Raw genomic sequence first — 13,251 nt, forward strand, 5'->3', positions numbered from 1 at the left:
GTGATTCATGACCTTTATGAACCTTTATCTGCAATCTGTTGGACCAGCATCAAAACAGAAAAGTTCTGTGACAGTTATCTGTGGCCTGTTGATGAATGAAGTCAAATACATATTAGAAATGCACATATAGGTTTTGCTTCCCGTATCACAGCAGAGATCCAGCAGACATGTCAACTGTAGCAGTACATTTAATCATTACCTGTTGGGCTTGAAGGCCTTCTCATCTCACGTACACCACCATCCTTCAGTGTTGGACAACTGGAAATGCATGCAGGGTTTTGAGCCTCTTTAATGCTATTCATGACGTGTAAGAAATCTCAGCACCTTCTGCAGTAATCACTGCTCATTTACAACCCTGCACAGCTCTATTTTATGGCTATTTTGTGCAATTAAACTCTACCTACCTGCATCAAACTGAGCAACTTATATCACTACCGGCGAGGGTATAGCTCTCACATCATGAGGGTTTCCTGCTCAACAGGGTTTAACAAGCTCCAGGTTCAGCTCTTTTCGGGGCACTGTGAAGAGGTCTGGAATAAAAGCTCTCACTGATTAGCCGAATGAAATACATAATGCCAGCTCTAATTAACTGTTATTATTCAATTCCCCAAATTTCACGTCTAGGTGTGTAGCTGTATATCATCAAAGGGGAGGAATGCTTAGCCGTTCAGTCACTTTCACCAGGAAGGTTGTTGTACTCTCGCCCATCAGGGGGCTGAAGCCAAATTTAAACGCAGACATTTTGTCACTACAGCTGTTCCTGTCTACGGTCCAAACTCTTATTTGGTGCTCGTTGCACGGGCGTCTTTAAAATCCAAGCTCAAAACTTACTTTTATCACATTATTATTCAGATTTATGAGTTTTACTACTTGATTTAGTATGTTGCTCTTTTAGTACTTTCATTTGTTACTTTGTGCTATATCAATATAAATAAAGATATTAATATAAGTGTTCCATACCTTGTTTGTGAGGATTTAGGAGAGTCTGGTCCACTGGAGATTTCAACAATTACAAACATTAACCATGTGGTTAATGAACAAATAAGACAATTGTCCACACATTAGAATAATATTTTAATAAATAAATAGCAGCATCACACAGAAAAGAAAAGAAATATACATTGTGTGGATGATGGCATAATCTTTGTATAAACTATGTGTCGTCGACAGACATTCACAATTCAAATGGTATAAAAAACAGCCACTGCATAAAAGAAGAAGGTTCAACACATAAAAAGATAGCTAACCCACGAGCGCCGGATTATACAAGAGCGAGACAAACCAGACAACTGGTCTGTGTCAATGCACACGAGCATCGGAGGGTGCTGATGGCACCTCCGGGTGGGGCAGTGTGTAACGCGGGGGAAGGCGCATCGGAGAAGTTGGGTTTGCCAAACTCTTGAACAACCTGCAGCTCTGGCAATTCTCAGAGCCGTTTAGTGACAGAGACACATGATCGGTGAGACAGCAGTAGGGTTAAAACTATCTTTAGGTTCCTCACAGTTGGGAGGAACACGTTGGCTTGTCGTAGGAACGTCAGCATGTTGGGGTAATGTTTTAGTATCAGGATTTGAAAAGATCTTCGAAAACCTTTCCCTCCTTAAATGAAGTAGTTAACAGAGAGGAAGCACTGTTCCAGCACTTCCTGCTGGATTACATTTAAAGGAAAACAAATCCATCCTTTGATTCTCTTACATTGCTACAGATGATCGGTGCATTATGATGATTTATTTTGTGGTTAAGTGCAATTTACTGCTACTTCTGTTATCAATTGTACTACCTTCCCCACTGACAGAAAGGTAACAAACATTTAAAGGAATATTTTGGGATTATTGACTGCGATGAGACGATTGATACCACGTCTGTGCAGGAAATACGAGCAGGTGGTTAGCTTAGTATAACGACGGGGAATGGGGGAAATGAATTAGCCTGGTTCTATCCAATGGTTGAAAATGATCTGCCGACCAGCACCTCCACAGTGCGTACGAAAACCAAAGAGTGAGCATGACAAGTTGTGGTTTTATGGAGGGTTCTTCGACAAAGCCAGGCTAACCGTTTCCTCTGCTTTCAACGTTTATGCTAAGCTAGGCTAACCACTTCCTGTTTATCAATATTGTGCTGAAGCGTCTGGATTTCCCCCTTAAGCTTATGCACATGTTCTGATAGTTTAAGTATGAAACATCTTACTCCGTCCCATTTTTCAAATACACTTTATGATTTTCTGAGGCAGTTCTTGCACAAAGCATTGCTGCCTGGAAACAAATTCATTAATGTGAAACTCTGTCAATAAACGCCTCCAACTATTTCTATACACACCAGTCCTGGATCAAGTTATTAGTTGAAATCCCTCCAGATACTCTCTCCGAGTGATTGCTCTCATCTGTCTGGACGCGAGCCCGACAGGATTGGCATCTGCAGGGAAAACATGATTCATTCCATCGTGCCAGTCACCATCGATAACAAACCCAGAAAATGTACTGAATCAATCTCAGACAGCAATTTGAGCCAGGCCTGGTACACACACAGGTACACGGGAAACATATAGTTAATACATTGCGACATACTGAGCTGGCTGGCCTGGCTGTAGCTCTTTGTTTGCTCACACCTGAATGGATCAAACATGACCTATTCAACCAAGTTCAGAGAGTCCTCTCTCCACCGTTCTTTTTCTTTTTCTTTTTCTCTCGTTTATGTTGTTATTGTTGTTGAAATGCCTGCAGGAGTTGCAAGCTGTATGCAATGTGCATTTTGTCGATTGCTCTTGGTTTGTTCTTTCTTTCCTTTTTCATTCCTTACAAGTATTTAAACAAGAACAAAAACAACGTGTGAGGCAGAGAGGACCTTTTGAACATCACTTCAAACATGCACAGTATTTGTAGGCCAAACGTTGATGACAACATTAGCTCATGTAGACCTCTCCTTGTGGAGAGAAAAGTGGTGCGAACGTCCACCGTGTTAAGTCTGTAGCTTACAAATAGTGGCGAAAGTATACAGAGATGCACAGAATTAGAACGAAGGGACTCCCAGTTCTTATGTTTCATTCTAATTGTGTGCAGAGGTGGCTGCAGACCTTAGGCTCTGGATTCGATTGGTCATCTGCAGGCTTTGACCTCTGCTCTTTGACCTTGAATGGGGGATTATGGGTAAAAAAAGTTGTTTTACATTCAGATGTTTGTAATTTTGGCTGTCCTATGGCTAAAGGGAGTATTACTAAAATGAATTATTGATCACTGGGGAAAGTGACATCTACTTTGGTAAGATAACAGCTAGGCTGGAAGGAAAACTCAGTAAGTAAAAGTGTCAGTCAGTATTTTTATAATTTAAAGGGGTACTCCAGCAATTGAGTATTGCACTTCAATTAAGTGAAGAGACTAAAAAGAGACAAATCAAGCAAAGATTGGTCAACATCGAAGCAGCAGAGGCTGAGATATCCTGACTTTTAGTCTCAATCTCCAAAAACACTACAATTCCCAAGATGCAACTCAATAGCGACTTTCATCGGACCCCTCTGCTGCTTCCTAATTGCCCACATCTTTCAAACCTCAGATCTCCAGCTTTAAAAAAGGCTTTCTGTTAAACCTGTTTTAGTCTCAAGCCCAACTCGAGATAACCCAGATGACATCACTATGACATCACTACGACATCATCAGGGCTATTTACCTATTTGACTTTGGCCACAGAAGACATTAGATGAGAAACTGAACCTGATGTGTGAAACTGGTGGAGTGCCCCTTTAAGGATCTCCTAAAACGTCACTTGTATCAATGTATTTCCTTTACATCACGAACCATTTAGCTCTATAGAACTAAACCTACGAAGCCAATCACTATATGCATACGAGTTTCAGGTTATAGCTCCTATATTGTCTCTTATTACTAAGAAATCTAAATTTGCCACCTGTAAAATCCACACAATATGAAATCCTTTTCTAAGGCAGTATATTGCAGATATTTCAGCTGATGGTGATGCAGTGTGGAGGAATCACGCCGCTTGTCAGACGCCGATAAAATGTGCGAGGAGGGAGTGCGAGAAAATCAGCGAGACTGAGCTGTGAGGGTTGGAGACCTGTCTGGATAGAGTCAGGGGTCTGTCTCTTGGCGTATTGACTTTCTGTCCGTTTTATGCGACAGAGGAAATCTAAAGCTATTTGGTCTTTGAGTCACACTGACAACTCAGACTGAACAGACTTTAAAGCAGACAGAGATCAGAGAGTTTCAGACCATCGAGTTCAGGGTCAAAACTGCAATTCTTGGAGATATTGGCAAACTTTTCATCCTCCTCATCAGAGCACACATGTAACAGTGGGACTCTGGTGGAGCGCATTTCAACTCAAAGGTCATTTTCCTAAATGTGAGCACAAATCTTCTTTCCGTCCTTTTTGGCTTTCACTGTACTTTCAAACGTAGTTGTTTTTGGAGAGGAAAAAGATCTAATGGCCGACCTTCAATCAAAATCATTCATTTCTTAAAAGAATTAATACGTCCCAACCCTCGGGGATGATGCTTTGAGTTTCAGCCCAGATTTATGCCCGCAGATGATGTGCTGATATGTAATCTGATAATGTGATATGTATATTAAGTAGGCTAGACGTGTAGGACAACAATCTCAAAGATGCTGAATTGGTATCATTGGATAGATCTATCTCCTTAATTAATGTCATCGCTGATGCACAAAATGTATGTTTTTGGAAAATAAAGGTGAGGAAGATCTTGGAGTTTTGTATTATTTCATGATGATGATGATAGCTAATGGATGAAAGTGGCCGATGTCGTAAAATCTATATGTTTTGTATAGAATGACATCCGAGGAACATTTGTGCACCCTTATATTAAAAACGTTCACATGTTCACTTTTAGATTGCTCCCTTTTATTTGAAACTTTGTTGATTGATGTCAGTAAAAACCTTTAGAAGTTGGGACTTTAATTCTTTTCCAAAGTGTTCGTATTGGTCAGCAGAAGCAGGTGCCAGACAGCGGTGTTGGACCAAAGGCCTGCTCCATGTTTTTAGCTTCTTCTAACCCCTCGTTCCATCCAAGGGAGGTGACCTCTGTGTGCCGTGCGACCACCAGATGGCACTGTGACTCCACCGGTTCTCGTACATTCCTTCATCTCCATCCTCTCACACAAACTTTTGACTGCAGCCTGGAGAAAGTTTCCGTTGGAGAGAAAACCCATTTCTGTCGGCTGAATAGTTTGATTATACATGCTGGAAAGGTTCATTCAGATATATTTTATGACTGTTGTAGTCAAGCTTGACCGGCACAAAAATAGATTTGGTTTAGTTTGCTTGGTGTGGAGAAAATCCACACGAAGCAGAGCTCGGACTGCATTTGGACTGCGTGAAGGCTTGAAGTCGTAGTTTGACCCCGTTGACCTCAGAGGTCGGTGCTTGACTCTGTAACCTGCATCAGGGGGACTCCATCCAGGGCCGCTTGAGTTTATGCAGGGTTAACAATGAGAATAAGCGCTTCACTGAGTGCTTCTTATCACGTCCACTAAGTCCCTGTCTGGATCTCAGCTGGTACCTTAGTCCCCATGAAGTACACCACACCCTGTGACTACAGAGCACAGATTTGATCCTCCATTTATGGTATGAAAACCAACATTTTGACACCATATAGAAAAAAAAACACTTCTAAAATATTGGCTTTCAGTCCAAAACCTTTTCCTCTTAAAGCTTTTTCACGTAATTTGATTTCTCTCACACAAGTAGTGCACTTCAGCGTGGGGATAAGGCTTCTCACCCAAGACTAATCCTTTCAAAATAAAAGTCCCCACTGCAGGTTTACAGCCAATGGCAACGCTTTAGGCTTCCAGCACCAGCTCGTCGAAAGCGTTGCGTTGCGTCTGCAGGTTAAAAAAGAAGCGGTAAAACAACAAAAAGCACGCAATCACACGCTGCTGGTGTGTTCTCTGGAGGCGGGGCTGTAGCTGATGAGTGACAGCTCCTGCTCCACCTCGGTTTCCGGCTCTGTTTCCGAAAGCATGCCGATGTTCTGACATTCGGAGAGGCTGTGCGACACTATTCCGATTTGTGTCTCATCGTCTGTCATGTCCTCTGGGTCCACCGTCAGCCTCCCGTTATTCCCCCGACCGCCGTTGCGACAGTTACTATTGCGGTCCATGCCTGCCTTCCCGTGACTGCCCATCAGAAGAGGCGTCACAGAGTGCGACGGGCACGGCGGGGGGACCAGGAGGGTTTTGCAACTCTGTCCAGCTGCGTTGGCCCCCACTTTGTACTGACACCTGATGTAGCTAGAGAACGCCCTCCTGTAGGTCTTATTGAAGAGGGTGTAGACCAGAGGGTTGACTCCAGAGGAGATGTAGCCCACCCAGACGAAGACGTTCAAGAGGTCATTAAGCAGCGACTCATTGCAGGAGCCCCGGCACAGGACGAAGGTGACGTTGGTGATGAAGAAGGGACACCACATGATGAGGAAGAGGAAGAAGACGATTCCCAGGACCTGAGGGAAGAGAGAAGAAGAGGAAGGAAGGAAGTAAATAAACAAAGATAATTTAAATACATGCATCATACAGTTAGATGCATAACTATTTGGACATTGACACAATGTTCATCATGTTGGCTCTGTACACGACCACAATAGATTTGAAATTAAACAATCATTATGTGCTTTAAGTGCAGACTTTCAGCTTTAATTTGAGGGTATTTACATCCAGATCAGATGAACGGTGGAGGAACTTCAACACATTGTATACGTGGTGTCCACTTTTTAAGGGACCAAAAGTAATTGGACAATTGGCTGCTCAGCTGTTCCATGGCCAGGTGTGTGTTGTAGTTCATTTACAAGGAGCAGATAAAAGGTCTAGAGTTCATTTCAAGTGTGGTATTTGCATTTGGAATTTGTTGAGGTCAACTCTCAATATGAAGTCTAAAGAGCTGTCACTATCAGTGAAGCAGGACATCATTAGGCTGAACCATCAAAACAAACCCATCAGAGAAATAACAAAAACATTAGATGTTGCTAAATCAACTGTTTGGTACATTATTATAAAGAAAGAAGGCAGCTGGTGAGCTCAGCAACACCAAAAGACCTGGAAGACCACGGAAGACAACTCTTCTCCTGGTGAAGAAACAGCCCTTCACAACAGTTGGCCAGATCAAGAACACTCTTCAGGAGGTCCAGTGGGTGTATCTGTGTCAAAGTCAACTATCAAGAGAAGACTTCACCAGAGTAAATACAGAGGGTTCACCACACCATGTCAACCATTGGTGAGCCTCAACAACAGGAAGACCAGATTAGAGTTTACTAAAACGCATCTAAAAAAGCCTGTAAAGTTCTGCTGATGTCTCTGGGTTCCAGACTTCAGGCTGTCATTGACTGCAAAAGATTTGCAACCAAATATTAAAAGTGACAATTGGATTTATGATTATGTTACTTTGTCCAATTACTTTTGGTCCCTTAAAAAGGGGACACCACGTATACAATGTGTTGTAGTTCCTCCACCGTTCATCTGATTTGGATGTAAATACCCTCAAATTAAAGCTGAAGTCTGCACTTAAAGCACATTTTGACTGTTTCATTTCAAGTCCATTGTGGTCGTGTACAGAGCCAACATGATGAACATTGTGTCAATGTCCAAATATTTATGGCCCTAACTGTACATCGATTGATGATAGTCAGCGTGCCACTTTTACTGCGATTTTATGTGATTTATTTGTAAAGATATAGGAGTGCGTTGGTCTTCATCCAACATGAGTTTGAATTAGCAAAGTTGCAGGTGAGCACTCTGTGACTCCGGCAACGCTTCAAGCTTTTTGACATTTGCTCAAAGTGTCTGGCTGGATTTGATAACATGATCCATTCTAACCATTTCAGAGGAGACGTGTGAAGCTCTCTGTGTGGAAACATGCTTCTTGGTCTTCAAAGACATTAAGTGATAATGATGCAACACATATTGGCGCCTTCAATATGAGCTGCAGGACATCACAGCATATCTAGGTGTCAATAATTTGAAGGGACCATGCTTTGAGGATTATGATTGGTTTGCTTCACTACCCCTGGCATTTTTACATTGCAAGCTGAAATATATATTTCAAAGTTGCATTATTTAAAGGTGGAGTCAGCGATTCTGGAGAAAGATTGTTAATACTCGGCACCCAAACAAATACCGACCTCCAGATTTACCCTCTCGCTCCCACTGCCTCTCTCTTTATACATGCATGGCCTCTCTCCTGTCTATTTCTTTCCAGTGCACACACAGAATGTTTATGTGAATTGGATTCTGTTCATCGTGGCTCAAAACGGACATCAGTAGAAGAGTTTGGTCTCACTTTGAACGGGAGCATCCGCAGATTAATTCCATACCCGATATGTTATGTTAGGAACGATACACGACGAACTAATCCCTGTTTTTGTTATCTTCGTCTGTAAGGGGAGCGGGGAGGGACAATTAAGTGAAATGCAACTGCAACCACACCCACCAGTGATGTCACAACGTACTGACGACACCCTGGTGTACACTTCTACATCACTGCAGCGAGGTGAGAAGTTAAACCCTGTTAAGTTGTTCAGTTTCTTTTAAACACAAGCAGCCACTCGTGTGTCTATTTAAAATACAGAAGTTAAAAACAATAATAAATAAAAGAAGCACACACATTTGAGCATTCAATGCCTTGAAGCTAAGGATCCCACACAAGTACTGAGGTTACCCACCCCTACCTCTGAATGTATTTATCTTCCTGCTGTTACATTATGAAACAAGTGCACCTTAAGTCACCTGACAAGCACTCAGCTCCACTCTTTGTTCTCACCTTAGAGGCCCGTCTCTCGTTCTTTATGGCCTGCATCATCCCACGTCGCCCGTGGCAACCCGACGTGTCGCTCCGCCCTGGCCCCGCGGCTGGCGAGCTGAGCTGAGACGGCACTTCAGAGCCGGGAATAATGCTAATACTGTGTGCCGTGGAGGTGCTGAGGAGTATGCTGGGCTCCGCTCCCTTCAGACAGCTCAATGTGTTTCGTCTGCTCTGAGGAGGCGGGGGCTTTAACTCTGTGGGAGGGGTAAGTGGGGTCAAGCATCTACGTTACCAAGAGAGGTTTGTGGGTGAACAAATTGACAAAACATCTGATGCATTTGCCAGCTGAAAGATGGGATTTGTCTGTTATCATCATGTCTCCTTTCAACTTAGTTAGCAAGAAAAGGGCTGCAGATTTCACCCGGGACAAGAAACCAGTGAAAACATGTCACATTCTGTGTTAACAAGGCGGCTGGCATTTTGTAAGAGTCGGACGTATGAAAAGGTTAAACATGGGGAGAATGCTCCATTCATTCGCTGTTGGTGGAAAATGGGTCAAGTCTGCCACAACGTGCAATTTGATCTCTAAGGCTCGGAATCAGGAAGCGTCCATGTGCAGCCCAAACTAATCGGATAGATAGCTGCTGGTGTATTTACCTGACATGGTGTAGGCACAGGGCATACTGTTGGTGCTGGGCTGTGGTGGAACCATCTTTTGTTATTAAAATGAAAATATGCAGCAACGCTTGGACCGCACAGGTTTACTCAACTATCTCAAGAGTCAACAGCAAAGCAATCGTTCTAGTGTGTTGCCTCTACTAGGTGTCATTTGGAAGATTTCTAAAGTTTGTGATTAAAATCTGTAGAAAAACAAGATGAAACACCAACATAAGGCTCATCAAAAACTACTAAAAACTGTTCTCATCCTGAACTTAACATTAATAACACATATGGGTTAGAATAAACCAAGTTTCAGCCTGATCAGTTCTTACCTTGTGATTCTGAAGGAGAAAGTGTGTTGATCTGAGGAAGGAGGAAGGTGCTGGGTGGAGGCTGCAATTTCATTGCTGGTGTGTGCAAAGGCTGCTGGGAGGAAGTCTTTGCCTCGCACAGGAAGACAGTGGCCTGCCTCTGGAGCACCTGGAGAAGAGAGGGAGGGAGAACAAATTTAGAAAAGGAGGCAGGGTGTTGTGAAGGGTTTATAGGGGCACACACAGGCACAGCTACCTGTATGGTGAGGCAGTACGACACCACCATGATGACCAGGGGGATGAAGAAGGCCACGAAGGAGCCAATCAGCATGAAGCGCTCCTCGTTGAGGACGCAGCTGCCGTTGACGAAGACCTTGTCCTCGTTGTGGAGGCCGATCACTGGGATAGGCATCGAGACGCCTAGACGGAGAGAAGGTAAAAGGAATACATTCGTTTTTATTATTTGGTCGAGAACTTGTCGTGTCTTTTGGTTCATTTTCTATTTCTGTAGGTGGTTTCTGTTTATTCCAGACAAACCAGAGCCAGGTAATATCTGAAAAACTATGTAAACATATGGGATAACAATGGGGCATAAACATAAAGATAATCTTAGGGTAAAATTGACCATTGACCAGTCCAATTCATTACATGTATATTTTTTAAATATATTTAAACACTTCGTCTTTGCTCTTGAGAGGTAACACCTTGTCTGTAAATGCACATTTAATTACCATCAATAATTTGGAGAATTCCAACGCCCTACCTCATTTTGTTTTAAAGCTCATATTGTAAAAAATACATATTTTCTGAATGGTGTCATTTCTTGCCTGGAAACAGATGGATTCAAAGTGAACCATGAAGGTGATAATCAGGGAAAACCAGCTGTTTCTAATTAACTTTATAGTTTCGCAGAGGGTCATTTATATTGTAATAATAAGAAAATCATGAAAATGTTTAATCATTTCCTCGTGAACCGCCTTGGACCAACACACAACGGGCATATGAGAATGCATCCTGTAAAAACTCAATCTCTTTTTTATCATCATGAGAATACATATTTGTGCACTAACACATTTAGACGGGAAATAGAGCCACAGCTGTCGGTGCGTAGTGGAGGTTCATGTTGTTTTGCTGTATTGTTGCTTTGGTGCTGTTCGAGGACATTGACCGATAAAAGGCCAACTGATTTTCTGGCATACGATAATAACCCAACTCGTGTGCCGCTTCTGACCTCAAAGAGCTTTTGTGGTGAAAGTGTTCGCTCACCTGGGATCTGTCTACACAGCTATCGAGCTCTGGGCCACAGGAGTGTTTACTAGTCGGGACATCTCTGTGTCACGCCCACAGTGACGGCCGCCATTATTAATTCAAAGCCAAGGTACATAATTTTCTCTTGCGCAGCTGGTGACCGAGCCAACATCAAAACACAATTTGGAGAAGTGCAGCTCCCTTAATGCGATCGCTGCAATCGACTGCACAGACGCTGCCAAAGGAGGATGAATCTGTTTGCATAGGTTGTAAACATTTTCCCTCTGCGGATGACTAAATAACCTGTGATGTGCAAATTGTTCTGACTAATGAGACTGTCCAGCGGTCTGGGTCGAGTCACGACTCATCAATACTGTTTTAAACAGCGTGTGGATTAAACTGGTTGACTCATATTGCAAAGAAAAAGGTGGCATGTAGTCGTGCAGAAAGGTTTTGAGCATAGACTGTCTTTAAGAAGTGGACCATCACCCATTGGTTTGTGCACTGCGGTTTTGAAGCCTTGAGTTCTACATTTTAGCCGTCGCCATCTTTGTTTTAGGGCTACAGCCGAATGCTCAAGACATTCAACAGCAATATCTCTTTCCAGAGTTAGTTACGTCATTACCTTTGGGACTATATACCTTTAAGTCTTTGGATGATCCAGAGTTCTGGAGGACATTGCAGACATGTTGCTGTTGAATGTCATTTTTTCTTTTTAATAAAGCCAGAACCATCTGTATGGCTGGAAGCAAAGCGATTTTTTATTTGTTTTTGTAATTATGTCGGACCGACCCTTGACGGTGAAGCAGTGCCTGATGGGTAACCTCTTGTCACATAATATACAATGTAACTTTTGGCAGCCATACGCAGGTTGCACTTCACTTTGTGCTGTTTAAACTTCAAAATATAGCATTTAATTCCCTCAGGTGATCCTAGTTATTTGCTGAAGCCAAAGCTGTTCTCCCACTCTGTAAATCCAACAGTCACAATAATGTGGTGAGCACACACACTCGCTGTGTTGTATCAGCGAGCTGGTGCTGCTGGAGGAAGATTATTGTACCAGCAGAGGGAGATCTGCAAAGTCATCAGGGTGTGAGCTGCTCTGCAAACTGTTGCTCCCCTGTCAGCGCCTCGCAGCTCTGTGAAACCGAGAGCTCCAAACCAGCAAATGCAGCGCGAGGCATCAGCTGTATGCTTGAATAATAGAGGAAATTGCTTTGCATGCTCATGGAAAAATAACGGAGGGAAGGAGATAAGATGTGCGCAAAGTGAGGGAAACATTTTACTCGTGCTACTTTAGGTAAAATAAAGAAATCATAGTTGAAACATTGAGTCCGCTCCGTGTTTCCTCCCCTCCCTCCTTGTTTCCTTCCCTCTCTCCTTGTTACCTTCTATCCCTCCTTGTTTCTTTCATTTGCTACTTGTAAGTTCCCTTCTTTCCCTCCTCGTTTCATCCCCTACCTCCACGTTTCCTACCTTCCCTCCTCGTTTCCTCTGCTCCATCCTTTCTTCTTTTGTTATTTCTTCCCCTTCCTCCTCGTTTCCTTCCCTGCCAACTTGTTTCCTTCCTTCTCTCCTTGTTTCCTCCCCTACACCTTTGTTTCCTTTCCTCGCTCCTCGTCTCCCTCCATTCTCCTTGTTTCCTCCCTTACCTCCTTGTTTCTTTCCTTCACTCCTTGTTTTCACCCCCCATCCACCTTCCCATCCTTTCTTCTTTCCTCCACTTCCTCCTCATTTCCTTCTTTCCATCCATCCCTTCCAACTTGTTTCCTTGTTTCCTCCCCTACACCTTTGTTTCCTTTCCTCCCTGCTTGTTTCCTCCTTTCCGATGCAATCTGATGCAATGTATAAGTATATACAATAAATAATAATAAGTTATTTCAAGTGCTTTTTCAAAACTACATTTAAAAGGTGAGTAAACAGTGAGCCGGGCAGAGAGATTTAGGTGAACAAAATCAAGGACTGTATAGATTTATAATGAACAACACTTATATAATGTCGTGTTATGTAAGCTGCGGTCGTACAGGACCTACAAGTCAGGATGGATTTAAACTACCTCGAGGTCAAACAGTGTGTTATTACATCAGAGGGAATGGCTGCAAGGATCTTCTGCTGGATGCTTCCTTGCTAATCCTTCAGCATTGATCGCAGTAAACCCTCTCAGACCTCAATCATTGCGGCGTGTAGCGGTGCAGAACCTTTAGAGGGGTCAAGGAAACACCAACAGGACAACAGGGGATTTCTTCTGATTCAAACGCAGCCGGTTGTGAAGAAGGA

The 13,251-nt window shown here is 43.0% G+C and overlaps 1 protein-coding gene across 4 annotated transcripts in view; it reads right to left on the minus strand.

The window, feature by feature from the left end:
• Window positions 1-1,056: 1,056 nt before the first annotated feature.
• htr2cl1 (5-hydroxytryptamine (serotonin) receptor 2C, G protein-coupled-like 1) overlaps window positions 1,057-13,251 on the minus strand; it is a 124,227-nt gene continuing 112,032 nt past the window's right edge. For all 4 annotated transcript variants that reach the window (XM_029454787.1, XM_029454788.1, XM_029454789.1 and 1 more), the window contains 4 exons: window positions 9,983-10,146; window positions 9,748-9,895; window positions 8,774-9,009; window positions 1,057-6,464 (listed from right to left, as the gene is read on the minus strand). In XM_029454787.1, the coding sequence (XP_029310647.1) occupies window positions 5,892-6,464; window positions 8,774-9,009; window positions 9,748-9,895; window positions 9,983-10,146 (1,121 nt within the window). In that variant the 3' untranslated portion in view covers window positions 1,057-5,891. The remainder of the gene's footprint in view (window positions 6,465-8,773; window positions 9,010-9,747; window positions 9,896-9,982; window positions 10,147-13,251) is intronic.

This window comes from Cottoperca gobio, chromosome 18, assembly GCF_900634415.1.
Source record: "Cottoperca gobio chromosome 18, fCotGob3.1, whole genome shotgun sequence".
Lineage (NCBI taxonomy): Eukaryota > Metazoa > Chordata > Actinopteri > Perciformes > Bovichtidae > Cottoperca > Cottoperca gobio.